The following is a 27661-nucleotide window of genomic DNA, read 5'->3' as shown; positions in this document are numbered from 1 at the left end:
TTGCGGCGACATAACTGAGTAGGGATTCAAGTCAAGTGTTTTAGGCATCTATCTTGGACACCAGTTCTGGCCAGCTGTTTTGGCCAGCTATTCTGGAAACCAACTCTGGACGCCCACTCTGGCTAGAAAACTGTCCTGGAGAACCAGGTTTCAACGGCTAGCTTCCACTTTTGTTCAACGCACACTCGATAATGTCTTGATAAAAGAGCCAACCAAGCCCTGGTTAACTCAGGAAGTGATGGCAGCGATCAGCTCGTTTTGTTGGAATCATCGGAAACTGCTAGCATCAGCATGGGGGATCTGTCAGCTCACCAAAAAGCAATCCACAGGCGCAGTATATTCCATTGATTATGAGAAATCCAAGATAAAGCCGTGCAGAATGTGCCATAAACAGCTATGGGCATTCACGGCTTCACAATCATAAACCAGCGAAGATTTATCTGCCTCAGTCATTCCTTATCGATCTTCCTCTTCTGGAAATGCCCCTGGGGTTCACTGGAAGTTGGGTGCTAGGATGGCTATTGCATAGCCTCTGTATTCCACCGGATTACGACCATGGCAGTCGTCAATTTTAATTAGAAGAGAGCCAAAAGTGGCCATGCTCTATTTTAGGTTTGCGCTCCTTGCTACAAGATCTGGCGTGACTGTGGCGATGCGTCCCTGAGAGCCCAAGCATAGCTCGTCATCAGCTTCAAAGTTGAGATTCAGTTCAGTTTGGGGCACATGTACTGTAGCCTCCTCTTCAGAACAGACTCTCGATGTTTTCAAAGCCAAAAATGGCTGTATTGTGCTCTCTAAATCCCCAGTAGTGGCTGTGGCTGCCCATTTTCGCCTAATTATGGAGCCGTGGTGCTTGATGACAGTGCGAGTAAGCAGGTAAGCTATATATTGCTGTACTTAACAGGATCCGTTTCTGGCGATAGTAATCGGGTTGAGTCCCATCAAGCTCCACAAATAGGCGTACACAGTTAACATCCCCAGGTAGTGACAATATGGGGAGCATGTTCAGAGATTCGGTGAACATCTCTGAAGAGGAGGGGCTTATGTTCACAGTTCTGTGAAAACCGAGAAGATTCAGATTATGCTAAGTATGTGAAAACTGCCACCAAGCCTCTTGATTCGTCTCCTATTACGTCCTTGACCCAAAAACTTCTTCTCGAAGCTTCTGTGGATGTTCGGTGCCGAGGAAAGAACGATCCACATATTCTGTATGAAAGAGGCCAAGTGACGCTCTGCTTTCATTGGGATAAGGTAGTGCACTAAATCTGCTGTAAAGATTCCCGCACCGGTTGAGGTAAGCAACCTGAGTCGAGGTGGCTTGAAGGTCAATAGGTTAGACCCTCAGCCAGCAACAAGCATCACGCTGCAACGCGATTGTTCCTTATTGCAAGTTTATTATGTACAGTACTCTAGCTTCTACTCCTAGCAACCTGATTCAACATCCTGATGCACTGAAAAATGCATCCCGCGTTACGTCGGGGATGCCTTCAACGCATGGACAATGCAGCGGGGACCCGGCTTCCGATGATACTGGCTCCATTTCGCCATTAGCTACCATCGAAGGCGGTCCAGAAGCATTTTACACATGGCAAGGTACTAGGAGTACATTGCTGCCAAGAGGTTACTTACCGAGACTTACAGGATGGGCCGAAGAATCACACACTTGGGCTGGTATTTGCGGCAAACAGCTTATAACTGGCTGGAGTTGCGTTGGACAATCGAAATGGCATGGAAATGTATCGCCGCACAGAGATAACAAGTCGCCCAGTGAAGCAGGACTGGAAGCCCAAGCCAAGACGTCCGACCTAGAAGCGCACTTTTCCAAGCGAAGCTGTTGTTCAGGTAGAATCCCCCATACCGCGAGGAGTGGCAACAAGGCCGTCAGAGTCCTGATACTCTTTGCTTTTACCCGTTTGTCAAGATGGCCCAAGACCGCGTTAAAATCGGAATCCTTTAACCGCCGAAGGCTGCTCTTGTTAGAGTGGAACGCGTAGACTGCGATCCAACAACTCACTTATCATCTCTCAAATTCTCCGGTAGGAGCAGTAGGATACCACACCCATACCTAGTAACCAGCATAGCCAGCTTCTTTCCCACCGTGAGCCATGTGTTGAATGCGTTCTTGAGCGGCTGTCTCGAGGATATGTTGGAGCCACTTCGCGTTGTTATCCCTGCTTTGCTTGGGAAGAGTTTCTCAGCAAACTGATCGACAAGTGAGGGATGGAGAGCAGTGTCTTTCGGGTCGTAGTTCGTCGCATTCGCAGTGCTTTGGTCAAGACTCTTAGCCTTATGATACAGATGTACCATTTGAACATGGTGGAAGCGCTCAGTAGCTGAAGAAAAGTGCATGTTCGAGCTTGCTACCGCAGATTGTTCCTTTAGGATGTCTAAACGGTCCATCACGGATTTCCCGTCCATGGACAGTTCTGGTTCGACGGGCAAGACTTGCCTGTGTCCTTCCGTGAGGGTCCGAGTTCCAGTCCTTGAGTCCCTGCAGCTGCTCCAGAGACGCGCTATCGTGCTGGGGCTTGCGATGTTCATCATCTTCGCAATAGTGGGACCCGGACGCTTACCCTTGCTGTCTCTCTTGCGCTTGAGGGATCGCGTGGCAACTTGTGGATCCATACAAACCTTTTCTACGGTTTCTTGCTCAGTAGGCAAAATGCCATCCGCCTTAGCCGTCTCTGAGACCAAAGCGTTTGGCAGTGACTTATCCAAGATCTGATTTTGGGACGGAAGGCTGTCAGAATTGCCATTGGCTGCAAAGCCTGGCTCGCCGACCATGGCGCGTGGTAAGCTTTTACAGTGGCCGCTGTCGCCTTCGGTCACTGGCTGGCCAGTGGGTACGTTCTGTGCCACTTCTCTGGGATTACTGGCGACAAGGACCGCTACGGTACCGCTCTCTCCCTTTGCCAACGCTGCATTATGGGTATCTTGGGTTTGAGAGACGAATCTTGCAATCACGGACGTGAACTTCAATGGATCTTCGCTCAGGACAGAATAAAACGTATCGAAATCGCAGTTCAGACGATCGCATAAGTCTCGTAGCTTTCTTCAATGTCAGTTTACAGAGTCATCGCCATGACAAGAGCCTCTACCTGCTGCGCTGCGTCCGTAGCCGTGTGCATCTTCGTCAGCCGATAACGTCGGCTTGCCGAGAAAGGTTGAAATGATGGAGGAAAAGGGCAAGTGCTTGATGGCCAAGTTGCTTGTCTTTAATAGTTTTTTTGCCTTGGCAATGACCTGTCCTTGAATGACGTCAACAGAAGAATGAACTGACAGTCAAACATCTGATGCAGCACCAGATCCTTGCTGGGAGCGCCCTGAGGCCTCTCTACGTCTCCGCTATGAATGTAGTCTTCCCTGCTTCACGTTTCTCATGTTAGCTGCTACTGGTGCCCCTCTGTTGACATCCTTCTTTCCTCCACATGGCAATGGTTTCCCCTGCGCCGACGCCTGCATCTGCTTCATTAGCAGAGTCCTTTCAACCCGATGTCGATTGTGAGTCTAATCTCAACTACAGAGCTCGGCCATCTCCAAGCGAGCGCTGCCTTGATCGAATGAAGAAATGGGAACCCAACGAAGCGGGCACTATTCCCGTGTGTGAAGAAGACACCAGTAAGTCGCCAGCTAGCCACCAGTTAGGCCGCTGGTGGTCAAGCTCTGACACTGATTAATTGAGGTGGCTCGACCAAATGCTCTTGGTGCCAAAAGCTTTTAGGCAAACCCTGCTTCAAGATGGCCCCTTACCTAACCAAGAAGAAGGAATCGGTTACTTGTAGATTGGCAGCCCTCCGGTGCCGTTGAAGTTTTTCCCCGCGAGCTTGGCCAGGTTCTCAGCGCCATTCGCAGGGATGGCTATGATCAGTGGAAGGCAAGCACTTTAGAGCAATGATGGGGCCTTTATACGCGGATCTAACCGCAAGAAGTAGGATCGGCTCTGCACTGCTCAGGCTGGTGTGAAGAAGGCCCTTCAGACGGATAAAAACCTGAAGAGTATGCCTGCCGAGAAACGTGCCGTTCACGAGGTTAAAGAGCTCGATTCGTACAAAGAACGGAAGCTCCGTGCGCCAGAGCGTTTGGTTGCTGCATCCGATAAGTCAGGACCCCCCCTTCTTGCGCACCCCCACATCTTGCGCAGCATCCTCCCCTCCACACATCACCTTTCTGAATAACCTCGCAATTGATTCCGCCACAATAACCAACAAAATAAATTATTTCAAAAGTACCACTGTTTTCACCATGGCCAAATACACTGAAATCGACCTTCAAAAGGCACTTGATGAGATTGCTGAAGGTACCACTATACGAAAGGCATCTCGCATATGGTGCATACCAGAATCCACCCTTCGAGCCCGAATGCAAGGGGTCCGCACCCGCCGCGAAGGCCAGGCTGCCTCTCAGAGGCTCACGCCTGAGCAGGAGTCTCACCTTGCCAGCTGGGCACTTGCTCAAGGGGCCCTTGGCCTTGCGCCAAATCATCAGCAGCTGAAGAATCTGGCCCAGCGAGTGCTTGCAGCTGCTGGTGACCTTCAACCACTTGGGAAGAATTGGATTGATGGGTATATAAAACGAAACACTTCTATCAAGACTCTGCAAAGCAAGCCAATTGAAAATCTGCGAGTAAAGGCCCTTACAGCTAAGGTTATCCAGGAGTATTTCAACCTTTTTAACCACTCAGTCATCAGGGAGATTCCCCCTCGCCACCGATACAATATGGACGAGACAGGCCTTATGGAAGGGACAGGGTTCAACGGCCTGGTTCTAGGCTCTTCAGAGATGCGGAAGATCTACACCAAGATGCCAGATGCCCGCACATGGATCACTATACTCGAATGCGTTTCTGCCCTTGGCCACAAGCTCCATCCACTAGTGATCTTCAACGGCAAGACAGTCCAGAGACAGTGGTTTCCTCCAGAGCTGGAAACGTATCATGGCTGGACCTTCTCAGCATCAGAGAATGGGTGGATGTCTAATAAGACAGCTGTCAGCTGGGTAAAGGAGGTCTTTGATCCTCAGACACGTCCACAAGGCAGAGATGAAGATTTATGGCGACTACTGGTGATGGATGGGCATGGGAGTCACTGCACAGTTGAGTTTATGTGGGAATGTTATACTCGGAAAATCTGGCTTATTTTTTTGCCTCCTCACTCTAGTCACATCACTCAACCTCTTGACCTTTCAGTGTTTGGACCCCTAAAGGCATCATACAGAAGGAGAGTTAACGACTTTACAACTCTTACAGACGGACTACCTTTAAGCAAGAGGAACTTCCTTATCTGCTATTCACAGGCCCGGCTAGTAGGCATCTCTCCAGAGAATGTGAGAGCTGGTTGGCGGGCAGCAGGATTACATCCACTATGCCAGGCAAGGGTCCTCCGGAGTCGACAAATAGTATCAAATAACGTACATGAAGCTATTCAGAAAAACCAGGAGACATCTGAGAAGGCAAAAAAGGAGGATGATACACCACAGACACCAAAACGATCCCGAGATCTCAAGAGCATCAACATCTTCACATCAAAGCAGTATCAGCTCCCTCGATCCCTTAAGCGTTATGGCCAAGTCCTCTTCTATAAGGTGGGCAAAGGCCTTGATCAAAAGAATACCATCATTGCCAGTCAGGAGAGAGAGATCCTACAGCTGAAAACGCAGCTTGAGGCAAATGTACCACTGAGGAAGAGAAAGATCCATCCTAACCCAAATAACACCTTCATTGATATTGAGGCTATAGTTAGGTCACATGAAGTAAGCAGACAGAATACTTTTAAGGCTGCCCTAGGTATACGGAAGCAGGAGATTGAATTTCAGTCTTTTAAGCATGAATTTTGGGTGGCAAAGCAGTATTAAAATAATGATGAATCAATTACGTGGTTATCTGCTGATTCTGTAAAGCTGCGCAAGATGCGGGGTTGCGCAAGAAGGGGGGGTCCTGACTTAGTATAGTACAGACGCAGCAAACGCTTTTGGAGGTTTCTGTGAGGCAAGCTGCTATTCAGGAACGCAACAACGTTGCCGCAGCAGCTGTGCAGGCAGCCACTAATGAGCGCCTTGCGCAGCTAGTGACACTGCATCAGGAACATTTAGAGTTCATCTCAAACATTGTACGTTAGTATCTACACTTCGCTTGGATTTTGCTGACACTTGTCTAGAACAAGAACGCCCTTGAGTCGGAAGATAAAGATGACACAAATGTCGATATCGACAAGGATATTTCTGGGTTGTGTTGAGTACCATAGGAGGCGAATTGGGTGTCACTGAACTTTCAGTTAACATCATTAGTGGCGGTGGGGTGGGCTTGCGACTTGTGCGGCGTGGCGGATTACACTTGTAGTGACGAAGTACTCAAAAAGCAATCCCCAACAGAGCCAGAAGTGGCTGCTGACCTACTAGTAATCAGTCGGAGGTCTCCTTTGGAGGTACGCCTGTTGAGGAACGATAATCCCGGAAATACCGATGTCAAAGGACGTCCAACTGCTGTCCAAGGACGTCCAACTGTTGTCCAAGGACGTCCAACTGTTGTCCAAAGACGTCCAACTGTTGTCCAAGGACGTCCAACTGTTGTCCAAAGACGTCCAACTGTTGTCCAAAGACGTCCAACTGTTGTCCAAAGACGTCCAACTGCTGTCCAAGGACGTCCAACTGTTGTCTAAGGACGTCTGTGAGGGTCACGGCTCTAGAGAGAGCAGGTCCAACGCAATAGATGGATTCTGATGACCCGTAGGGTCAGGTCTAGATACAAGACGTAACGCAAAGAAGAGGAGAGAGAGGTCGCGCCACCGTAATAAAAAGGGGTCATGGCTTCGCCATGACTCGCGATACCCTTGACACCACCCTGGCACGCGATCCCGTGACGACTTCCCACTGTTGTCCAAGGACGTCCAATTTCGATTTCAACAAGGCATAAAACTCAGCACTGTACATGTAGTCAGCTCCAGTGGCCCTTTCGGCTTTGCCGCCGAGCGTAATACATTGTGTGTGTGTCTGTAGCACTTGCTGCTTGCGCAGATCTGCTTGAGACCTAAGCTGTTTTGGCGAAGCTGCTTGAGCAGACTACTGCGTACGCAGCTGTGCCTACGCACCCTTCTGCCTACGCACCCTTCTGCCTACGCACTCTTTCTTACGCATATTTCTGCGTGCGCAGCTGTTCTTACGCACCCTTCAGCGTACGCAGCTAGTCTTACGACGAGCAATGCGTACGAAGGTCCGCTGACGCACCCTTCCGCATACGCAGGCATTTTACGATCAATTGTACGAAGGTCCGCTGATGCAGCCCTCTGCGTCGCAGCTGTCCTTATAGTTTATTACACCCTGGCTAAGCCATAGGATATCTTGTGTTTACCTTACTCTTCGTCCATCCTTACCCTGACTTTAGGTAGCCCATACATAGGAAACACCTCCATGTCTTATTCTTGATTACCGTACTCCTTTCCGACTCAATGAGTGTCACGGGATCGCATGCCAGGGTGGTGTCAAGGGTATCGCGAGTCATGGCGAAGCCATGACCCCTTTTTATTGCGGCGACGCGCCGCTCGCACAGCGCGATCTCCCTTTCCTCTTCTTCGCGTTACGTCTTGTATCTAGACCTGACCCTACGGGTCATCAGAATCCATATATTGTTTTAACCTGCTCTCTATAGCCGTGACCCTCACACATATGTACTGTAGCCTCCTCTTCAGCACAGACTCCCGATGTTTTCAAAGCCAAAAACGGCTCTATTGTGCTCTCTTAATCCCCAGTAGTGGCGGTGGCTGCCCATTTTCTACTAATTATGGGGCCGCGGTGCTTGATGACAGTGCGAGTAAGCAGGTAAGCTATATATTGCTGTACTTAGTGGGATCCGTTTCTGGCGATAGTAATCGAGTTGGGTCCCATCAAGCTCCACAAATAGGCGTACACAGTTAACATCCCCAGGGAGTGACATTATGTGAAGCATGTTCAGAGATTCGGTGACTGTCTTTGAAGAGGAGGGGCTCATGTTCACAACAGTACTGTGAAAACAGAGCCGATTCAAGTTATGCTATGTGAAAGCTGTCTCCAAACCTTTTGATTCGTCTCCTATTAGCTCCTTGACCCACAAACTTCTTCTCAAAGCTTCTGTGCATGTTTGGTGCTGAGGAAGACCCAACAATCTGTACGAAAGAGGCCAAGTACTGTAGTATCCCGCTTTCGTTGGGCTTGATAAGAAGGTGCATTAAATCTGCTGTGAAGACTCCCGTATCGGTTGAGATAAGCAGCCCGATTCGAGGTGGCTTGAAGGTCAATAGAGAAGACCCTTGGCCAGCGGCAAGCACCACGCTGCGATGCTATTGTTTCTTTATGCAAGTCTCTTATGTACGGTACTGCATAGATTTACAGCCTTCTTGTGCCATTGAAGTTATTGACCGTGAGCTTGGCCAGGTTCTCAGCGCCATCCGCAGGGAAAGCTATGATCAGTGGAAGGCGAGCACTGAAGAGCACTAACGGGGCTACGCGCCTGCTCCGGGTACCCATGTTAAACGCGGTACATGATGATGAGCTAATCGCCCCACTCCATTTCAGGCTGCTCATCCAGTCCTTCGCGCTAGCATCCGTGTGCCAGTGACAGAATCCTTGCATGCTTCTATGCGAGTCATGGACATAACCCATCCAGAATGGTCTGACTGTACTTAAACAGGCCAGCCTGTCATTTCCACCTGGCCCTAGCTCTGTAAGACTTATTAGGATGGCATTAGGCCCACAAGCCTGTGGTGATTCCATCCACTCTTTAGTACGAATAAGACACTCTTTTCTGCTCACTCATATATGCATATTTTGCTGGCCACCCTGACTAACCGTCAGCCAGCATCTGTGTGCTAGCGTCTGTATATGCTAGCATCCGTGGGCCAGCACTGATATGTGCCAGCATCTATGTGCCAGCTACTGTGTATGCTAGCATCCGTGGGCCAGCACTGATATGTGCCAGCATCTGTGTGCCAGCATTTGTATATGCTAGCATCTGTGTGCCAGCTCGTGATGGTCTTATTGATTTGTTTTGCCTACACTAATAGCGTTTCAGGACAACGTTGCTATGGGCATTCGAATGGATGCAACTCAGAAAGATGTTGGGCTTGCGGCGTTCAGCGAGGACATCCTCAAGATCGAGATCAGCGGACCTGACGTTAGTTCTTCTCAGCTTCCTAGTTGCTTTTTTTTAATATTTTTACTAAGCTTCTTTAAACAGCAAGAACACTGAAAGGTCATTGATGTCCCGAGAGTTTTCCGTGTACCCACGCCAGGTAAGCCACAGCTGGTCCACTGTAAGTAGGTATCCACCGATTGACGGGCGTGCAGGACTCACCACAGAGAGCGATATCGTCCTTGTCGAGAATATGGTGAAGTCGTACATGGCTACCCGCCGAACTATGTCAGTCTCAAAGGTTCCACTTAAAAAAGCGACCAGCTAACTTGTGGTAGCATACTCGCAGTCATATCATGTAGCGTCGACATTGCCACTCATGAGATTCTTAAACCTGCCGAGATCGCTGATCCTGAGGGTGTGCGAACGATGGGTGTACTCACGAAGCCGGATTTCGTTACAGGAATGGCCACCCAAGGTATGATCATTGATCTTGTTCTTGTAAAGCGCAGTACCCTCAGACTTGGATAACGTCAGTCACCCACTTTTCGGTCACCCCCTCATTTCGGTCACCTCACCTAACCCATCAACACCATAACTAACCCTCATGATGAAACAACACAACAATGCTTATTTTCCACTATTCATCACCAAATTCTGCACATACGTTAGTCTATACGTTATGGCTCAGTATACTGAGTATGAGATCGCTGAGGCTTTAAGAGCTGTCAGTACTGGTCTATCTATTAGAAAGGCAGCCCAGCAATGGGGTATACCATTCTCAACACTGCAATGCCGTATACACGGCAACCAGCCAAGAGCTCTTGCATTTGCTGGCCAGCAGCGATTATCCCCTATCCAGGAGAAGCATCTAGCAGACTGGGTACGCATCCAGCACGCTCTACGGCTCCCACCAACCCATCGCCAGCTGAAAGACTTTGCTGAAAGGATCCTCCAGATCGCTGGCGATCACAGGCCACTCGGTAAGAACTGGGTACAGGCCTTTGTTAAGAGGAATCCATCTATCAAGGTCAAGAGAAGCAGATCTATCGATTCAAGGCGTATCAATGGAGCAACAGCTGATATCATCAGACCATGGTTTCAGCATCTCGCGATTCCAGAAGTCCAAGCTATTAAACCGGCCAACCGATATAATATAGATGAGACTGGGATCCTTGAGGGCAAAGGATCTAATGGTCTAGTGCTTGGATCATCTGAGGTTAAGGCGATCCAGAGAAAGCAGCCTGAATCTCGAGCCTGGGTATCTATGATCGAGTGTATCTCTGCTGATGGACGCGCACTTCCTCCTCTTGTTATATATAAGGGCAAGTCAGTCCAGCAGCAGTGGTTTCCTCTAGATCTTAGACCCTATACCTCTTGGGCCTTTACAGCGACAGAGAATGGATGGACGACTGATAAGACTGCAGTCACGTGGCTAGAGGAGGTGTTTATCCCTCAGACTGCCCCTAGCCAGTCTAGCGAGGCCAGACTGCTGATTCTAGATGGACATTCCAGCCATACTACAACAGAATTTATGTGGCTGTGCTATATTAACAACATCCATCTGTTATTTCTACCGCCGCATACATCGCACGTCCTCCAGCCACTAGACCAGTCGGTCTTTGGCCCTCTAAAGGCAGCCTATAGGAAGCATCTTGGGTATCTCGATCTATGGAATGACTCGACTGTTGTAGGCAAAAGGAACTTTCTAGGCTGTTATGGAAAGGCGCGTCTAACAGCATTAACGTCCCAGAACATCAAAAGTGGATGGAAGTAGACTGGACTATGGCCTGTATCTAAGACCCATCCCCTAAAGAACCCTATGGTGGCTAAAGTCAGCAGCCAGCAGTCTGATCAGACTTCTGATAGTACTGGTAGTGCTGCTGATGACTGGGCATCGCAGACATCTATCGTTGCATGGGCTACGCCAAAGAAGGCTGCTGAGCTGAAAGGTCAGTTATCCTTATATAATAAGCTAAGCGATAGTGGTAGCAGCAGCACACAACGGCTGTTATTTAGAAAGGTCCAAAAGGCGTTTAACGAGAAGGACTATCAACTAGGAGCTGCCCAGCTGAAGATCAGCATGATGGAATCCCAGATGGACAACATGAGGAAGAGAAAGCGCTACCCAGTCAAGACAGACCCTAACGTTAAGTTCGCAAAGATTAAGGATATACGGCAGGCCCAGATTAACGCTGGCGAAGTTAACGATAGTACAGCTGAAGTCTGCGATAGCGATAGCTCTAGCGAAAGTGAAAGCAGCTGTATAATAGTGGCTGGTGGATAGTTAGATAGGTTGCAGCAATTGATGGTTGTGTTGCGATGGTTAGATGTGGGGTGACCGAAATGAGGGGGTGACCGAAAAGTGGGTGACTGACGTTACCATGTTGTCAAGAACCGTAGCGCATATGACAATACCTCCAAACTTTCCCAGAAGGTATCTGGCAATCGCTTTGTCGACGTCATTTGCCAGCAAGTCATTTTCCATCTCCTGCTTGAGGGTGGCGTCAGCCCGCTGAAAGTTTTTGACCCGGAGCTGATCATGAAACTCGACCATGACAAGCTTGAGCAGATCGCGGGGGAAGACGCGGAGTCGAAACACCAGCGGCAGGCCCTAAAAAGGGAGGTGGCAAGCTTCGAGGAGGCCTTGAAGATCTTGCGATCTTGAAAACAAGACAGATTACGAAGCGAAGCCTCCGCGAAGTCTAATGGAAATCGGCGTGGCTGGGGGCGGCTGTTCAACACAGAAGCCAGATATTACGCTATAGTGCAACTGCTATTGTTCATTCATGATGTCGCAGCCCGAAAAGCTTGAGCAGGTGTGCCACTGACTAGGCCTCGGGGCAGGTGCCCTATCGATCAGTGATCATGATTTCAATATAGTTACACGGAAAAATCAAAGGTAGGCAAGTATTGGGGGGTCATAACTATAATGCGTCTATCCATGCCCTTAGGAGTTACAATCTAGACTCATCCCTTGGTTAAACTTCCTTTGACCGTGATTCTACCACATCTGGCCTTCTTTGATCGGCTTTGCATGACTTGTCGTCTGAACGCATCCAGTGTCGGGAACTTGGGTCATCCTGGCATTAAGGATGATTGCACCGAACGAAATCGATACGCTGTACAGCACGCTCTCTTTCTGCCAGATACTGGTCGTCAAAGTGGTCATTTTTGACCTTTGGTCGGCAGTACTTGAACATCAGAGCGGTATCGTCGAGCATTACGGCGACCCTCGTTTCCCGACGCAGCTGCGTATGTTCGCCGAAGCAATGTATCGGCCAGTGCTTGCTCCGTTACTCATAACCCTTTTGGCTGATACTTTACTCCTGACTGATGATGCCTTGTCGGTGTCCCCTCCCTCAAGTAGCTACCAGCTGCTTTGTTATATCTCTCCATCGGCGGCATGCGAATAAAGCTTTCTTGCCAACTGGCAGCGCAACTCCTTTCGGACTTGTTGATGTGTTAATCCTCGGAAGCATGGACGATATTCGACTTGATCATGAGCGACAAGAGCGGCGCTCAACCAAGGAACTAGATCCGCTGTACCAGTGCGTTTTCTGATCTCCGTACGGCGGCGAAGCCTCCCTGCGCGGTCAAAGAACCCATATACAGCTCGACGCAAATCGATAAAGTCCTTCATCACACCAAGTCTGACATGCTTGTAGGTCATCTCGGCGGGTATCTTCAGCGTGGAGGCCATGTCAATTCTCCCGTGATGGCTCTTTCGAAGCCTTGGCCGAGTTGATGCTACGTGGTCTCGACAAAGTCGGCTGTTTCGCTCGGGTGTGCTCAGAGAGGCATCAACGGTATGAGTAGAATCCTTCACTATAGCCTTGTTAGTCAAATCGCAGCGTTGCAAGGCGCTACTCACCTTTGTAGGTGCCGAGATAGATCACATCGTCGTCGGTTCGTTTCTTGGTTGGCTGATAACCAACCGCCGTCAAAGATGCCGCATTCTGCTCACCCATCCTAGGGTTCGTCGTCTCGCCTTTCGAAAGGGCTCAAGAAATACAGCTGGTGAGATCGAACCTCCAATTGTGGGGTACCTAGCTTCGTACTGAGATGAGTGTTCATTCATGATGAAGATGTGGGCGCGTATGGTAGACGTAGGCTTTCAAGGCTTTGGCCTTACTGATGCCTGAGGCAAAAAGTTCTGGATCGGCGGATGTAACACAAGTGACGCGGGGCAGTATAGACCCTGGTCCCTACCTGATAAAAGACGGGACACGTCGACGCGTCAAGTCATACTTAGTTTTCTGGTTACCCACCAGGACAGCGGTCGTCGGGGTTAGCGACACAGTAAATCCAACACCAGCTGCCGAGTTGTGTTTAATGTCATACCCCATATCATAGCTTTCAGCAAACGAACAGTGCCAGTATCGGAGGAGTGTGAGGCGACGATGTGGGAAGACAAGATGGGCTGGCAGCGGGACGCCTCGGACAATGGAAAGATTCGTGAGGCCACGAATGATGAGATTCTGGTCGACGACCCCATGGATATTGACCCGGAGAATGACCTGAAGACGAATGAAGGGTATGAAAGAAGCACGATGGTGCAAGGGAGAAGCGCGCCTGAGCCCATGATGCAGATCATTGCAGTCCTTAGGTTTGGAATCTTTGAGCTTGAAATCCATACGGTGAATTAGTATACTTCAAGTTCAACGGCCCATTAAGCTAGGCGGTATTACTCAACTTGATCTCATAGATAATATTAGATTTAGAACATGGACACCCTGGAGGAAAGATGTGTTACAAGACCTGACATTGATCAAACGCGATCCCTTCCAAACCCTCAACCCTGATCAACCCGTGCCGGGACAACCTAGCGGCCCACTGGTCGCCCTTCTTGTTCCGGGGAATGGAAACCCAGGATCAGAAGTAATATATGGATTGTAATGACCTGTAAGGTCAGATCTAGGTAATAGACGTAGGGCGAAGAAGAGGAAATAGAGACCGCACCATGCAAGCGCCGCGTTACCGCAAGGAGAGAGGGTCATGGCGAGGCCGTTACTTGTGATACAAGCCCCAATCAAGAATCGGACAGCTTGCTTCCAACCAACTTCTAACTAGTAACGAGAGTGATTAGGCTGCAGATTTGGCGCACGCTCAGATCAAAATGATCCTAGAGGAACGCGCCACTTGGCATTTGTCCATTGAGAAAGCGTGCCGGGCATTCCTCGGCAACAATGTCCAAAGAAGCTTCGAGAAGGAGGTTGTGGAACCCAGGGGCCCCAATACGACCCTGAGGTGTTCAGCCATAGCCAACCCTCGTTTTGCAGCGAGGAGTGTTAGCTGGGAAACGAATCGCAGTCACTTGGCACTCTCTTGCCTCTTCATTTTGCGGTCACCCCATCGGAGTCCCGACTCAGCAATCCCTTTACCCACTCACACACACAATCAAGCCCGGTTGCGAATCCCCCTTTGTCGTTCTGATTTGGGGATGGTCAATAATGACAACTTCACCGGAGCAGGGCAACAATGCTGATGAAGGACGCGACTCAGACGTCCGTGCGGAATAAGACCCGAGAGTCGGAAATAAGCTCTTTTCGCTGACATTTGGAAATGGGACATTATGGGCTTCGATTAGATAAGGGCGTAAGCTCCACAGTGCACATGCAATCATTCAGCCTCAGTGGCCCTTTGGGGCCCTTTAGGGTTTGCCGCTAGGCGTAATAAATTGTGTGTGTGCCTAGTTACTGTAAGCTGAGTAGAAAAGCTGAAACTGGCTGGCATTCTGTAGGCGGACGCGCATACACTGGCCCTGTCCTCTTGGTGGCCTCTTGCGGCTCACACGAAAGCCCGGAATGGAGCCGTACAGTCTCATTTGGGAACAGTGCCTTGACGATACAGCCGATTCCGTCACCCCGTTTGACACAGTTCGCTACATGCTTGTATGAGCCTCTTCGTTTCCCGCGCTATCTCTTCCCCTTGTTGAGCCGTGGCTCGGATCCAGATGGTCGGCCTCATTCATCTCCAACCATCATCTCTCCTCATCTCTCCGTTGGTCATGCCATAACGGGAGACAACGCCCCCCCACATATACATATCAGTCTCCAATCGGAATGTATCCAGCGGAGGACCTTAGTCCCCAGTATGACATGCCAGACCTGTCCTTGAGGAAAGCGGCCTTGCTTCCCAATTTTCTCTTCCAATACCATACCGTTATTGGTCTTCTCCGACCGACAACCAAGTATCCATGTCTCGTCCCTTCACTCTGCCTCCGCTAGCTTCGCCCCACCGTCTTCCATATCCACCTACCTTTACGCCCTAAACGCCATTATCAACGTCCACCTCGAATCCCTTGCAACCGCTAGTTACCTTCTCATTGTCGGCTACCCAATCCCGTTCGCTACACCGAGGTTGGATCTATCCATCACCTAATATATTATCTCTCATCTCCCACTGTCGCGTCTTTGTGTAAGCGGTCTCAAAGAGGGTCAACACGAATCTTCCTGTCACTTTGTCTCCTACGTTACGTCCATCACCCTCCAGAAAAATCACAAGCACCAATCCCTTAATCTGTACTCAAAACTTCTATATCCGTCAAGCCGCCTAGTCAGTGAAGTGCCCTTCTCCAGTAAGTCAACATACCCACTTTCGGACACCCCCCACATGCGGACACCCAAAAATGCCTCATTTCCCCCTCATCACCACCACCCTCCTCCAACTTCAACCCATCACAACATTATCCTACCTTATCCAAATGGGCTCATTTTTTCAGCATACCTTCTTTTAGGTATTATGACCCAATACACCGAAGATCAGCTTCAACAGGCTCTTGAGGCTATCAGTCGTGGCCAGGCTATCAAGAGTGCATCTCGCGAATATGGGATCCCTCGAACAACAATATATCGACGCATGACTGGTGCCCAGCCAAGGGTTATTGCCTTTGCAGATCTCCAGAGGCTTTCCCCTGACCAGGAGGCTAAACTGGCTGAATGGGTGCGAATCCAGCATGCCCTTGGCCTTGCTCCAACTCATCAGCAGGTGAAGGTATTCGCAGAAAGGATCCTTCATGCTATGGGGGACACAGAGCCTATAGGCAAAGGATGGATCCAAGCCTTCCTCAAGAGAAACCCATCTATCAAGGTCCAGAGAAGTCGCCCTATTGACTCCAGACGTATTAATGGGGCATCTACTGAGGTCATCAGGGAATGGTTCAAACTCCTCGCCATACCAGAGGTCCAAGGCATTAAACCAGCCAATAGATATAACATGGATGAGACTGGTATCCTTGAGGGCCAGGGATCTAATGGGCTGGTGCTGGGCATGTCTGAGACGAAGTCTGTTCGCAAGAAACAGCCTGGATCAAGGGCATGGGTATCCATCATTGAATGCATCTCTGCCCTGGGCCAGAGGCTTCACCTCCTTATTATATATAAGGGCAAGACAGTCCAGCAGCAGTGGTTTCCTCTAGATCTTGGCCCTTATAAAGGATGGCTATTTACAGCAACAGAAAATGGCTGGACAACAGATGCTACTGCAGTTGAATGGCTGCAAAAGGTCTTCATCCCTCAGACTGTCCCTCAGGGCAAGGATGACAAGAAGGAGGCTAGACTATTGATCCTGGATGGGCATGGGAGCCACACAACGACAGACTTTATGTGGTTATGCTATATAAACAACATCCATCTACTATTCTTACCGCCACACACCTCCCATGTCCTCCAGCCACTTGATCAAGCAGTCTTTAGCCCTCTAAAGGCAGCCTATAGGAAGGAGCTTGGATACCTTAGTCAATGGAATGACTCTACTATTGTAGGCAAGAGGAACTTCTTAGGCTGTTATTATAAGGCTGCCCTTGCAGGTATGACGATTAAGAACATCAGAAGTGGCTGGAAATGGACAGGGTTATGGCCTGTCTCTATGGCAAAGCCTCTGATGAGCTCCCTTCTGCTCCCAACAACACCAAAGCCATCAGCATCGTCAGATCAGGTCAGCAAAGGGCAGTCTGGAGGCAAGGAAGGCAGGGAAGCTGAAGGATGGGCATCTGCGTCGTCTGCAGTGGTGTGGTCGACGCCAAGGAAGATGAAGGATCTGGCTGGCCAACTGAAGCTATTCACAGAGCTGGACAATGACGCCAGTACTCAACGCCTCCTTTTTATGAAGGTGAAAAAAGGCTTCAGCGAGCAGGCCTATGAGCTGGCTACTGCCCAGCACAAGCTGGAGCTTCTGCAGGCCCAAGTGACCAATACTGCAGTCAGAAAGAGGAAGGCAGTCCAGCTGGATCCTAACACCAAGTTTGCCACTATCTCAGACGTGCAGAAGGCGCAGGTTGAGGCTGGTGAAAAAGAGGATACTGCAGGTGAATCCAGCGAGTCAGATTTACCTAGTGAAGCTGAAGACTGTATTGTAGTGGCATCTAGAAGAGGGCAGTAATTAAGTGAAAATAGTGGTGATGTTGGAGATGGCTTCATTTTTGGGTGTCCGCATGTGGGGGGTGTCCGAAAGTGGGTATGTTGACTTACCCTTGCCAGCAGTAGGGGTCATAGCCTCCATGTCGGTAATACGTCGACGACAATAGCAAGTTCGTTGAAGGCCGCCGCTAAGGTTGCGCAAGCCCTTCAGGTCGCCAGAGAGAGCCCCGACGGCGCATCAACTCCGGCTGTTAGTGGCATCTTGGAAGGCGCTATCAGCCAGATCTGGGCCAAGATTGCGGAGCAACCGGAGTCGTGCGTTCTCAGTCGCGATGAGTTCGCTGTCTTCAACTACTTCCAACATCGCTTCACCGGCAACAAAATTGCCATGGCTGCACGGAAGCGTTACTGGGACAATTATCGTGCACCGATCTCAAGGCCCTGATTCATACATGGGACTTTAATCTCTGCAACATTTCCCCGCGCACAACGGCGCAACTTAGCTTTGGACTTCATAGCCATAAGCCTTACATTCCAATTCGGCACTAAGTCCTGTTCCGCGAAGATAACGCAGCATTCAATTACATTTACGTGTTGGCGGTAAAGTGTTTGACGCTCAGTGACCGTCGACCGTGCTCCAAAGACTTTCGGATTACAATTGCTGCGTAAACAGTCTTCCATCCACTCTTTGGAGAGCGGACGCGTATCGGCTCCTTGCTGGAGGATCCGAGACGCGAAGGTTCTTCATTGAGATGCCTTGCAGCAAATCCCAACTTGCTCTCTATTGAGCCACGAATCCAGGCAACTTCATTGGTGTTGACTAAGCCATGGGCATTTGAAGCAGCTTTCCAGTGCTTATACTTTCCAAGCTGTCGGCGGTGAATTGAGGGTGTCGCCCCGAGAGCTCAAGCTTGACGAACTGTGTAGCATGGAAGTGAAACAAGTAATGGTTAATAGGAATCCCTTGGATTGTTGACGTGTCGCAGCAGGAACAAATGGTGGTGTTGAAGAAGACAGGGTCGTGCCAAATGCAGTGGTAGGTTTTTTGTGCCTTGGTGAACTTGGCAGTTCATCGCGGCTCAAAATGGTCTACCAGCTGAATCAACTACTTAAGTCGTTTGTTTCACTATCTCGCTGGCTCGCACCAGGGCACTCAGTCCGTTAAGCTTCGGATCGCTTCTGTCTTGAGTCCCGACCGACGTCTGAGAAGAGACGTGCAAGGACGAGTGTGATGATGCAAGCGAACCAACCGATCTAGTGGAGGAGCTTGACTCAAAGCGGAACAAGGCAGGTGATGGCGAGCAGCGACCTGGAAACCTCATTAGCCTACATGGAATATATGCGTAAGGGGGTTTGAAGATACCATTCATGATTTCGCGAGAATCCTCTAGTGTAGCCGCGAACTGACCCTGGAGCGTTGGGGACTTCGGAAAGGACGATGTCTGCAGCTTGAACGCAGAAGCCGACGGCATCTCGTTGAACACCCAAGCTTGGATAGGGAGAGACGAAGTACTTGGTGTTCGAGGATTTGACGTGCCGGAGTCGGAAGACGCAGCGCTTCCGGTGTATGGGTACTCATGCTTCAACGGCGATGAGGTCGAAGCATCGGGATGCTGAGGTGGTGTAATAACACCGACCCTCTTCGTCTCTGGAGACCTAGGAATGCCCATGGACCCCCATCCATTACTATTACTGGAAATACCCGATACTGGAGGAAAGTGCATTCGGAAAACTTCTGGGGTGGCTTGGCTCCCCGTCCAAGCAGGCCGATGTTCCAGGTTGTGAGAGTCCAAAGGGCTCATCAAGTGCAATGTCTCCTGATCGAACTGAGCCCTAGTGGGCAAATGCGTAGAGGCGTTCGTAGGGTTATGATGCAGAATCGCTGTCGCCACGGCCGTTGTGTACTGCAATTTCGACACAGACACCACGGAACATGTTTGCTGTTTCCAGTTGAGAGACGACTCACATCCTGGCTGACTTTTGGTACTGCTGCCTGTGCTTCTGAGACTATGTGATGTCGCGCCTGCACTCTTGTTTTGCAAACAGTTGCCTGATTCAAGCTTCTGACGCTTGGAAGACTCTTTCGCTGAGATAGTGTTAGACCTGCTTACACCGCCGGCTAATTATCTTAGACGCACCTTGGTCTGCGCTGGCTTGCTTTGCTTTGAATTTTCGCAGGTACTCATTGTATTGCCTGTACTTCGCAGTTTTCTTGTATTCCGTCAAATCATGGTTGTACTTCTCCCTCGCCCGACTGCCTTTAGTTTCATATGGCTCCTTCTCGACAGGTGACAAGTTTTGCCAGTTTTCACCCACAAGCTTGGCAATCTCGGTAAAAGTCAAGTTTCGATTCTTCGTTTCATCACGAACCTCTATGTTTCATCAGTCACACTTGTTATATATCAATGATAGTTGATTTCAAAATCTTACTGGATGAGAACAGGACGTAAGCCGAAGGCGGCCGCTCAGGTGCGTTATCGTCAGACTTTCAGATGTTCAGCATATTGCTCTTTGAATATGAAAAATCAGGACATGTTCGACACAGACCTTTGGGTGTCGACGATACTTGCGTTTGGTAACAGCAGGTCCAATCTTGACCTCAGAACGCGCTGAGACTGGTCGTTGAGCCTCAATCCTTGGCCCCTCGGCAGTCACTCTCGATGACGCCACTAACGACGCACCAGGGGCGAGGCCTCGAGAGCTGGCGATACGCCTTTGCAGTTTCTGACTAGCTTGTCAGGCTTCGCCATTGCTACTTGGGGTACGCATTCTATACTCACACGGCGGTGACCTAGCTTGACTCCAAGAGTGTACCTAAAGCAATCCTCGTCAGTCTCGAGAGTAAGTAAAACACAACAATCGAACGATGTACGTACAAGTCGGATTCTGCAATGTCCATTATGGTTTCCCATGTGTCGAATCCATGTTCGAGGAAGATACCAACATACTGCATGATACCCAACTCTGCGAATATGCTTTCAAGTTGCGCCATGATCAAGGCCTAAAGTTGTGCACCAAAATATGTTCGGTTCCCTGGCGTCGCAGTAACGAATCGAGAATCAATGTTGAAGCTGTCCAAGTGATGACTTTGACGTGGAACAGAGATGACGACTTTCGCCTTAGAATGTTCCCATCAATAGGTTCCAGTTGTTCGCTTGGTCAAATGCTGCGTATCGGTTTCTTCTCCTTGAAGGCGAGTCACTTCTTGGTGATCAGCAGTCAAACAATGTACAACGAACCCCTTCCAAACATCTGACTCGATATGGATGAGCAACGGCTGCTGAGACGCTGCTAGAAGCCAAAAAGTGGTGAGCAATGCCAGCTAAATTAGTCTCAAAAACTTCAAAACTACAGGTGGCAGTCAAAAAGAAATAACTTCGAATCATGGGCGAAGGATTGGGTTTGGTGAGAAAGCTGATAAGGATTGCTCGCCAGAGCCGATGGGCATAAGACGGGCGTAGCGTTAAAATGCCAAACTGATGGCTGCAATAACAGACGGATCTTGATGACACCATGAAAGAGAACCGAGCTATGAGGTGTGGGGCATCGATATAGACTAGGCAGAGAAAGTCAGCTCGGCTTTCTATAGGCGCATTAACGATAGGGCGAAGCAGAAAAATTGGCGGGAGAAAGTAGGGCGTTTGGAGATGGGAAAGCAGGAAGTGTTGTTTGTTTAGGCGAGAAAGGTCTGGGGTTTGGAACAGAGCGATTTCTAATCTGCTTTGCTTGGAATGGACCCGAATCTCGATGTCAGATCTGCAGTCTAGTGTGCTTCCTAGACAGCCCAACCTTGCACTCCCTTCTTGCCGTGCGGGGGAACGGAGCGGTGGCTCCAAGGGGGATGAATTCCAAGACACCTGAAATCGAAAAATTGTGTCGCGATCGAAAGGTGTTGCCTACTAGCCTTGCCGCCGCATGCTCCACCGACTGCAGCGTAGGACCACCGGACGGCAAAGAGGTCATCCCTGCATTGCTTTCCGTCTCGGAGGCGATTCGTATCTCGAGCAAACTGCAAGTGGGCCTATGAAGAGACTGCGTGCAGCTTCCGTGCAACATGGCATGGGATTTGGAAAGGGACCGGATTCTGCAGAGCGATTGATTATACATGCGACTCTGCGCCGAAACAAGCAGCGGATTCGCTGTCTATCGGCTGATCTACAATGGCAAACACATGAAAGCCTCGTTCCATCAGGACTCATTTGTAGAAGTAGGGGGGAATGGCCAGCACATGGAAATTACGATTTTGTCCGGGGCGGGGTAGTCGGCCTAACACTGTGCCGTCTGTCCCATTGGGTACTAGTGTCAACCTCAATTGCGGAGTTTATTGGCTGAGAGGGTGCCAGGCACTTACATGTACCTGTAGGCGCAATTGTCCTTTCGTCTGACAGTACACACATTCAGCCAGGGAAGCTTGTGCCCACTTAAGACTCACATGCCGTTAATTAATCACATGCCGAGCTGAGGCCGGAGGTGACCCCCCAGTCAATACGGCGCCCCTGAACACTAAGCCACCAATGACCGACTACTCTTGGCAGAGATAGCCCTTCCTTCTCCCCCAGCCTACTCTCTCTCTCTCTCTCTCGCTCTCGCTCTCTCGTCCCAGCGACTCTGGCCTGATGTTCCCTCCGGTCAACGTCTTTCAAACTCTCGGGTTTCACAGCATGAAGGAGAAGGACTTCGGGTGAGACCTGTCATAGCAGTCGGTATTGGTTGAGAAGAATCCACAGATATCCAGTCAAGCCCAGTGCGCCCGTCCTGTCCCAGTCAACGTGACCTACCACTAAAACTTTCAATCCTTGTTCGGAGTTACTTGGCGTCGAAGCCTGACTATAATCACAGCATACACATTTTGGGACCAATGTCTGATCAAGGTCTGTTGAGTGTTATCAATGGCCCCACGACTGCTCATTTGTCAAGAAACCGCCAACAACACCAGACATGAGGTCACGGACATTTGAGAGTTTATTTCTACTGAGCGCCAGCCTGGGTTCTATTCGGTCGCCATGGTACTCGGTATCACCCTCTCCGTCTCTAGGAGTCCACACACCAGAAGATTCCCGCACGCCCGGCTGGAAGGCATCCCGATAGACCAAACTTCATCTCAAGTTTGCGGCCATTCCCCGAATCTATCTTGACCAAATGAATTTGTTTCTGCTACAGCGGCGTTTTCTTCGTATTTCCTCTCTTGTGGACGCGCCCTGCGCAACAGCCTGTCAACCCTCCCAAGTCCGCGGACTGTAATGTTTGACTTCGGTATTCTCCTGTTCCTATCTCTCCCCTCTCTGGGTTGCCAGCATATCAGCCTTCCGTATCAGAACCCACAACATGGGTCGAGGTGTTCGTCGCCTCCCGCCCCAAAAAGACCACTGTAAACTCGTTGAAGATCGCGAGCTCCTCGAACTCGGCCGCCAGCCTGTCGACGTGCGTCGCCACCGGATCCAACGTTCCTAGGTCGAGATCGACGATAAACGGCGCCTGGACCTCGCCATGTCCCCGATGATGCTTCGCCCTCTCATCCGTGTCGTTGATGATGGCTCTCGCCTCCGATGACCCCACGACCCCTTCCCGCAGCGCCATCGACAGCAGACTGCGAATGATCCCATACGACAGCCGGAACGAGCGCTGTAGCCTCTGATAGCCGAAGATGCATGTGCGCAAGTCGGCCAGCTTCTCGGAAGTGTCGGCGGCGCGCCCCAGTTCTCGCATGACGGCGTTCGCAAAGTAGAGAAGCGCCGTGCTCCAAGGGAAGCTGTGGTACGCGGAGCTGCACCCCTGGAGGTACGTGGTCACGATCCGGCCTAGTTGGGTTGCTGAAGCGAGGCAGATGGCCTCGGGAGTCGCTTGCGGGGAGGTAAAAGACTCGAGCCGGGCTCGCATGGCGTCGCCGTGATGGACCAGGGGACGGAAGAGATCCAGCACAAACGCATGGAAGTAAATGCTGCGTAGTTTGGACCCGGGTTAGCCTCTAGGTTCTCTGGTAGTTCGAACTTTTCGAACTTGTCGTACACCCAGGCATGTTTCACTTACTGCAGAATCAGAACATGGTGAACGCTCTCTCCACTCCGCACCAGTTCCAGCGGCAACCTGTCAGCCCATTCGAGATACCGTCTGTAAAGAACCTCCATGTGCTCGATCATGCTGTACCCCTCCACCCGCATGATGTTGCTGTAGTTCAGCCAGATCATGTCGTGTGCGATCAGTGCCAGTTTGCAAAGGTACGGGAATGTGGTTCCCATATAAGCTGGGAAGCGCAGCCCATCTGGAGATTTGGCGTCATCGAAGTCTTCTGCGTCTCCAGGAATAGGTTGTCTTGGCGGATAGGCTGTTTTGCACATCTTGTTCTGCGCACATTGTGTTCTTTTATGTGGTCAAGATGTTAGCTGTGCGAAAAGAAAAACCTCTGGGGGGCGGGGGTTGCGAGGTCATTCCTGGCGTCGACGGCTCTTTGCAACGCCTCCAGCCAACAGCAAAACGCACGTGATGTAGACAAAACTTCCTCAGGCCGTTTGTGTCAGTGATTTCTCCCAGAGAAAGTCGGTCGCTCCGTCTGGCCATCTCTCGGACATGCCCTCGTCGGCAATGCCAAACAGCTCTATGCTCGTGGCAAGATCGATAGCGTGATCCAGATGCTCGGTAGCGGCCGTAGCACTCTTCGCATGGCGGGTCGCGCACATGCTCAGGTACAGCATGGCGGCCACGGTGTTAGGAGTTGCCATTCCCATTGCCGTCTACTATACGACGCAGAATCAATAGTCGGTGCAAAGGCCTGCTAGAGATCGCCTCGATCGATTCGTCAGATGACTCTGGGACTTGGCAAATAGTACAGTACCTCCACCGGAGTGTCAAAGATTTTGTCGAGAGCCCGGCCGTGGGCGCCAAGCTAAGGGCAGCTGCGGAAACTTTCGATTGCCACATTCGTCTCTGCTCTGCGAATCTTGCCCTAGTGAAAACAACATCTAACCCCCGGTCTCGCATGGCTAAGTATGCTGCTTGTTGTTTGGAAGAAGCTGCACTGGTCGAGAAAGAGAACCTGTCCAGCATGATTACGTTGCTTGATGATCTACAGAAAACTACAGAATAGAAGTTCAGAAATGATCGTCTTGAAGAGTTCTACCAAACGGTCTCGGGCGTTGACAACCTCAGTCCGTGGCTGGAGCATTACTACGGATTCTCATTCTTGTCACTGGCAGTACACAAAGGTGTATCCGAGTACGTCAAGGTCAATGCCACGCCGGGCTGCTTGGTGCTACGAACAGAGTCGCAGACTGTTGGAAGATTTAGAGAGAGTAAACGGTCTTGGGCCAAGAAATTGATCACGAGGCTCACCAAAGCGGCTGATATAGGTGCTACCCGACCAGACGGCCTCCTCTGGTGGCCACTCCTCCTCGATGCGACTTTACACTGCCTCCCAAATTAGAGATGGTAGCATATCTTCTCCAACGAGATGCAGACGTCAAATTCCAGTTCAAGGACGAAGGAACAATTGTTTGGGAAGTTTTCATGGCAGCATTGCTAGTTAGTTGCTGTATGGGGACCAGACCACACGTCAACACTCTCCACGGTCGGCAATCTAGGCAACCTCTACAAGGACCAGGGCCGACTCAAGGAGGCCGAAGCGATGTACAAGCGGGCTCTTCAAGGCAAGGAGAAGGCATTAGGACCAGACGCCATAAGGACATAGATTCCCGCCTTGAACGCACTTCAGAACCTTGGCTCTTTGTTTGAGAAGATTGGTGATAATGGCAAAGCTATCTCATACTACACATACACACACACACACACACACAGAGAGAGAGAGTTTATTACGCCCTGGCTAGGCCATAAAGGGCTTTTGTATCTATTTTACATGCTCCCCTTGTTAAGTGTCTACCCTGGTCTCAGATAAGCCCGTATGCAAGATCCATTTCCGTCTGTGTCCTCTTTGATTACTCCAGTATTTGCGGTTTCTCGTGGGGTTAGTAGCAGGCCATCTTGGAGCCAATTCCTCCAAGTGTTCAGGTTCCTATCTTTGCCGGCTGAAGCGGGCCCTGCTGTCGGTGGCACGAGGGTGCGTGTGGGGTTAGTTGGTGGTTGGTGTTGGATATGTGATGATGCGTCGCTCTCGTCCAGTCTTTAGTTGATCTGCATATCGAGTCGTCCTGTTGCCATGGCAAACTTCACTGTTTCTCTTACAGCATCCATACATGGCGACCAGTCGTTGGGGTCAGATGCAGCCTTCCCGCCTGGGTAAAATGATAGGCTGCCTCTGTGCGTGTCCGTTCGTTGGAGCATCAGTGCGCGTTGTCCTGTCCATTGGGTGCAACGGAAGAGAAAATGCTCGACCGTCTCTGCTGCATGTCCGCATGTGCATTGATCCGAGGCGGCCGCCCCGATCTGGTGCAGGCACCAGTTGAGCCTTGCCATCCCCGTCCGTAACTGGGCCAGCATGCTGGCCTCCTTCCATGAAAATGTGTCGTATAGTTGCCGTGTATGCATTCCCGGCAGGGCAGCATCGACCCTTTTCGAGAATTTTCCTACACCTTCGGGTAACCTGCAGTACTTCTGTATTCTCTCTAACGCGTGTCTTAGGGTGGTTGAATAGGCCCTCGCTGGCTTCTTCCTTGGCGTCTTCCCCAGTTGCGTACTCTCTTTCGCCGCTGTTTTGGCCGCCAACTTGAGGTCGGACTCTACTTCTGCCGGAAGCCAGAAAAGTGTAACCTAACTGCCTTTACTTTCGAGCGCTTTGGCTGCATTGTATATGCGACGGATCTCGTGCTGGCCCGACTGTTGCCGGGGCCTTCCTGCTGCTAAGACGGTCGCTTTGCTGGTGGACAACACATAGATAGCACGATGACGGATCCTCTTCGAAAGGGTCTCCAGCGTCTTTGCTATCGCTGTGAGCTCTGCCGTATATGGGTTTTGTTGCTCCCTGGAGCCGAATTTGGTTGATACTGTCGTCGTAGGGCCGCCTCCTCTGTGAGACAGGGGGAGCAGTACTGCTATTCCGTAGCCCACGATATCGTTTCTTGCCAAGCTACCTGTCGCAGCTCTCACGGCCCACCCGGTCTGGATTGCATTGCTCGCCTTGTCGCCGTCTTCTTCCACTATCGCATGTATTCGGCTTTCCCACGGTGCCTGTGGGAACGCCTCGATGGTCTCTAGCCTGTCCACCGGAAGGTCACGGTATGCTGCGGCCATCTTCTGGAAAGGCGAGATGTGCCTCTTGAAGCTCTGAGGTCTGATGCGTCGCAGCGGGTGACTCGTAGTCAGAGTCTGGAGACGCACCCAGAACTTGATCGCTTTCCTTTCGAATCGTTACTGGGCTGACTGTATGCTGGCTTCTGCTTCGGTAACCGCTGTAGCCACCGAGTTGAAGGTGCCTACGATTGCTTGGGCTCCGATCCTCTGCACCCTTTTGATGACCTTCATCTGGGCTGCATCACACGTGTGTTCCCAGACAGTCGATGCGTAGTCCATCGTGGGTGCCGCCGCCGCCGCGAAAAGTTGTCTCGCCGTCGATGGTGACAGGCCCTTGAGTCGCCTGAGTCCCAGCACAGCTTCGAGGCCGTTCGACGCCGCTCCTGCGACGTGTTGCTTGAAGCGGAGCTTGGTGTCCATGACCACGCCTAAAATCTTTACCTGGTCTTTGGGCCGGACGATGTCCCCCTTGACACTGAAAGGGGACCAGTCCTCCGGCTGTCGCCAGTTCCGTGTGAAGATGGCTGTCTTGTCTGCTTCAAAGGTCGCCCTGCTTCGTCGTTCCCAGTCAAGGGCTCGGTCAATGATGGCCTGGATTCCTTGTCGTTTCGCCTCTCGTGATGGTCCGATGACCCATGCCGTATAGTCGTCGACGAATGCTAGTGCACCTCCATTTTCGTTGATTTGGTGCTGGACTAAGTCGGGGTTGAAGAAAAGAAACAGAACAGATGACAGCGGCGAGCCCTGAGGTAGCCTAGCTTGAGGCAGAGAGCGAACCTCAGAGTCCTGGCCGTTGACCTGAATGCTTGCAGTCCGTTGCGAACAGAAAGCATCGACCCACTTCAATAGCTTTTCCAGGATTCCTCTCGCCTTGAGTCTCTGAAGTAGTCTTTCTTGATACACTCCGTTGTATGCGCCTTTGACGTCGAAACTGACCAGGCTGAGGACTTTTCTCATCCTCCATGCTCTGTAGATGTAATCTTGAAGCAGAACCAGAGCCTGCTCTGCCGATCGCTGCTTCCGGGCC

General features: G+C 50.6%; 8 protein-coding genes across 8 annotated transcripts; 3 read left to right on the top strand and 5 right to left on the bottom strand.

The window, feature by feature from the left end:
* Positions 1-1292: 1292 nt before the first annotated feature.
* Positions 1293-3175, bottom strand: CDEST_01298 (uncharacterized protein). Its single transcript, XM_062917457.1, has 4 exons — positions 3099-3175; positions 2015-3048; positions 1630-1967; positions 1293-1534 (listed from the first exon to the last, which is right to left on the bottom strand). The coding sequence occupies exons 1-4, from the start codon at positions 3126-3128 to the stop codon at positions 1488-1490; spliced, it is 1449 nt and encodes a 482-aa protein (XP_062773508.1). The 5' UTR covers positions 3129-3175; the 3' UTR covers positions 1293-1487.
* A 3281-nt stretch (positions 3176-6456) lies between these two features.
* On the top strand, positions 6457-6714 carry CDEST_01297 (uncharacterized protein; the record flags this gene model as incomplete). Its single annotated transcript, XM_062917456.1, has 1 exon — positions 6457-6714. One exon carries the CDS (start codon positions 6457-6459, stop codon positions 6712-6714), a length of 258 nt encoding a protein of 85 aa, XP_062773507.1.
* A 2042-nt stretch (positions 6715-8756) lies between these two features.
* On the top strand, positions 8757-9659 carry CDEST_01296 (Putative dynamin, P-loop containing nucleoside triphosphate hydrolase). Its single transcript, XM_062917455.1, has 4 exons — positions 8757-9139; positions 9218-9257; positions 9313-9385; positions 9436-9659. Exons 1-4 carry the CDS (start codon positions 9050-9052, stop codon positions 9626-9628), a joined length of 396 nt encoding a protein of 131 aa, XP_062773506.1. The 5' UTR covers positions 8757-9049; the 3' UTR covers positions 9629-9659.
* A 2327-nt stretch (positions 9660-11986) lies between these two features.
* CDEST_01295 (uncharacterized protein) lies at positions 11987-13167 on the bottom strand. Its single transcript, XM_062917454.1, has 2 exons — positions 12972-13167; positions 11987-12925 (listed from the first exon to the last, which is right to left on the bottom strand). Exons 1-2 carry the CDS (start codon positions 13066-13068, stop codon positions 12483-12485), a joined length of 540 nt encoding a protein of 179 aa, XP_062773505.1. The 5' UTR covers positions 13069-13167; the 3' UTR covers positions 11987-12482.
* A 204-nt stretch (positions 13168-13371) lies between these two features.
* CDEST_01294 (uncharacterized protein) lies at positions 13372-13775 on the top strand. The gene has a single exon (XM_062917453.1). The coding sequence runs from the start codon at positions 13501-13503 to the stop codon at positions 13744-13746; it is 246 nt and encodes an 81-aa protein (XP_062773504.1). The 5' UTR covers positions 13372-13500; the 3' UTR covers positions 13747-13775.
* A 3708-nt stretch (positions 13776-17483) lies between these two features.
* CDEST_01293 (Putative sterile alpha motif domain, High mobility group box domain-containing protein) lies at positions 17484-21111 on the bottom strand. The gene is made up of 7 exons (XM_062917452.1): positions 20334-21111; positions 20238-20271; positions 20005-20181; positions 19888-19942; positions 19596-19829; positions 18821-19543; positions 17484-18766 (listed from the first exon to the last, which is right to left on the bottom strand). The coding sequence occupies exons 1-7, from the start codon at positions 20447-20449 to the stop codon at positions 18567-18569; spliced, it is 1539 nt and encodes a 512-aa protein (XP_062773503.1). The 5' UTR covers positions 20450-21111; the 3' UTR covers positions 17484-18566.
* Positions 21112-22755: 1644 nt separating this feature from the next.
* On the bottom strand, positions 22756-23642 carry CDEST_01292 (uncharacterized protein; the record flags this gene model as incomplete). Its single annotated transcript, XM_062917451.1, has 2 exons — positions 22756-23395; positions 23485-23642. 2 exons carry the CDS (start codon positions 23640-23642, stop codon positions 22756-22758), a joined length of 798 nt encoding a protein of 265 aa, XP_062773502.1.
* Positions 23643-23954: 312 nt separating this feature from the next.
* Positions 23955-24179, bottom strand: CDEST_01291 (uncharacterized protein; the record flags this gene model as incomplete). The annotated part of the gene is made up of 1 exon (XM_062917450.1): positions 23955-24179. One exon carries the CDS (start codon positions 24177-24179, stop codon positions 23955-23957), a length of 225 nt encoding a protein of 74 aa, XP_062773501.1.
* Between the last annotated feature and the right edge of the window lie 3482 nt (positions 24180-27661).

Source organism: Colletotrichum destructivum, chromosome 1 (assembly GCF_034447905.1).
Source record: "Colletotrichum destructivum chromosome 1, complete sequence".
Lineage (NCBI taxonomy): Eukaryota > Fungi > Ascomycota > Sordariomycetes > Glomerellales > Glomerellaceae > Colletotrichum > Colletotrichum destructivum.
Note: the sequence above shows the minus strand (reverse complement) of the source record. Positions and strands in the feature narration are given on the sequence as shown.

Coding starts and splice junctions, on each gene's coding strand:
- CDEST_01298 (XM_062917457.1), bottom strand. CDS start 3,128: ATGCACACGGCTACGGACGCAGCGCAGCAG. Junction 3,049..3,098: donor CTACGGACGCAGCGCAGCAG/GTAGAGGCTCTT, acceptor CATTGAAGAAAG/CTACGAGACTTATGCGATCG. Junction 1,968..2,014: donor GAGAATTTGAGAGATGATAA/GTGAGTTGTTGG, acceptor TAACAAGAGCAG/CCTTCGGCGGTTAAAGGATT.
- CDEST_01296 (XM_062917455.1), top strand. CDS start 9,050: ATGGGCATTCGAATGGATGCAACTCAGAAAGATGTTGGGCTTGCGGCG. Junction 9,258..9,312: donor TTTCCGTGTACCCACGCCAG/GTAAGCCACAGC, acceptor ACGGGCGTGCAG/GACTCACCACAGAGAGCGAT. Junction 9,386..9,435: donor ATGGCTACCCGCCGAACTAT/GTCAGTCTCAAA, acceptor AACTTGTGGTAG/CATACTCGCAGTCATATCAT.
- CDEST_01295 (XM_062917454.1), bottom strand. CDS start 13,068: ATGGGTGAGCAGAATGCGGCATCTTTGACGGCGGTTGGTTATCAGCCA. Junction 12,926..12,971: donor CTATCTCGGCACCTACAAAG/GTGAGTAGCGCC, acceptor ACAAGGCTATAG/TGAAGGATTCTACTCATACC.
- CDEST_01294 (XM_062917453.1), top strand. CDS start 13,501: ATGTGGGAAGACAAGATGGGCTGGCAGCGGGACGCCTCGGACAATGGA.
- CDEST_01293 (XM_062917452.1), bottom strand. CDS start 20,449: ATGGCGCAACTTGAAAGCATATTCGCAGAGTTGGGTATCATGCAGTAT. Junction 20,272..20,333: donor GACATTGCAGAATCCGACTT/GTACGTACATCG, acceptor GGATTGCTTTAG/GTACACTCTTGGAGTCAAGC. Junction 20,182..20,237: donor TCAAGCTAGGTCACCGCCGT/GTGAGTATAGAA, acceptor CAAGCTAGTCAG/AAACTGCAAAGGCGTATCGC.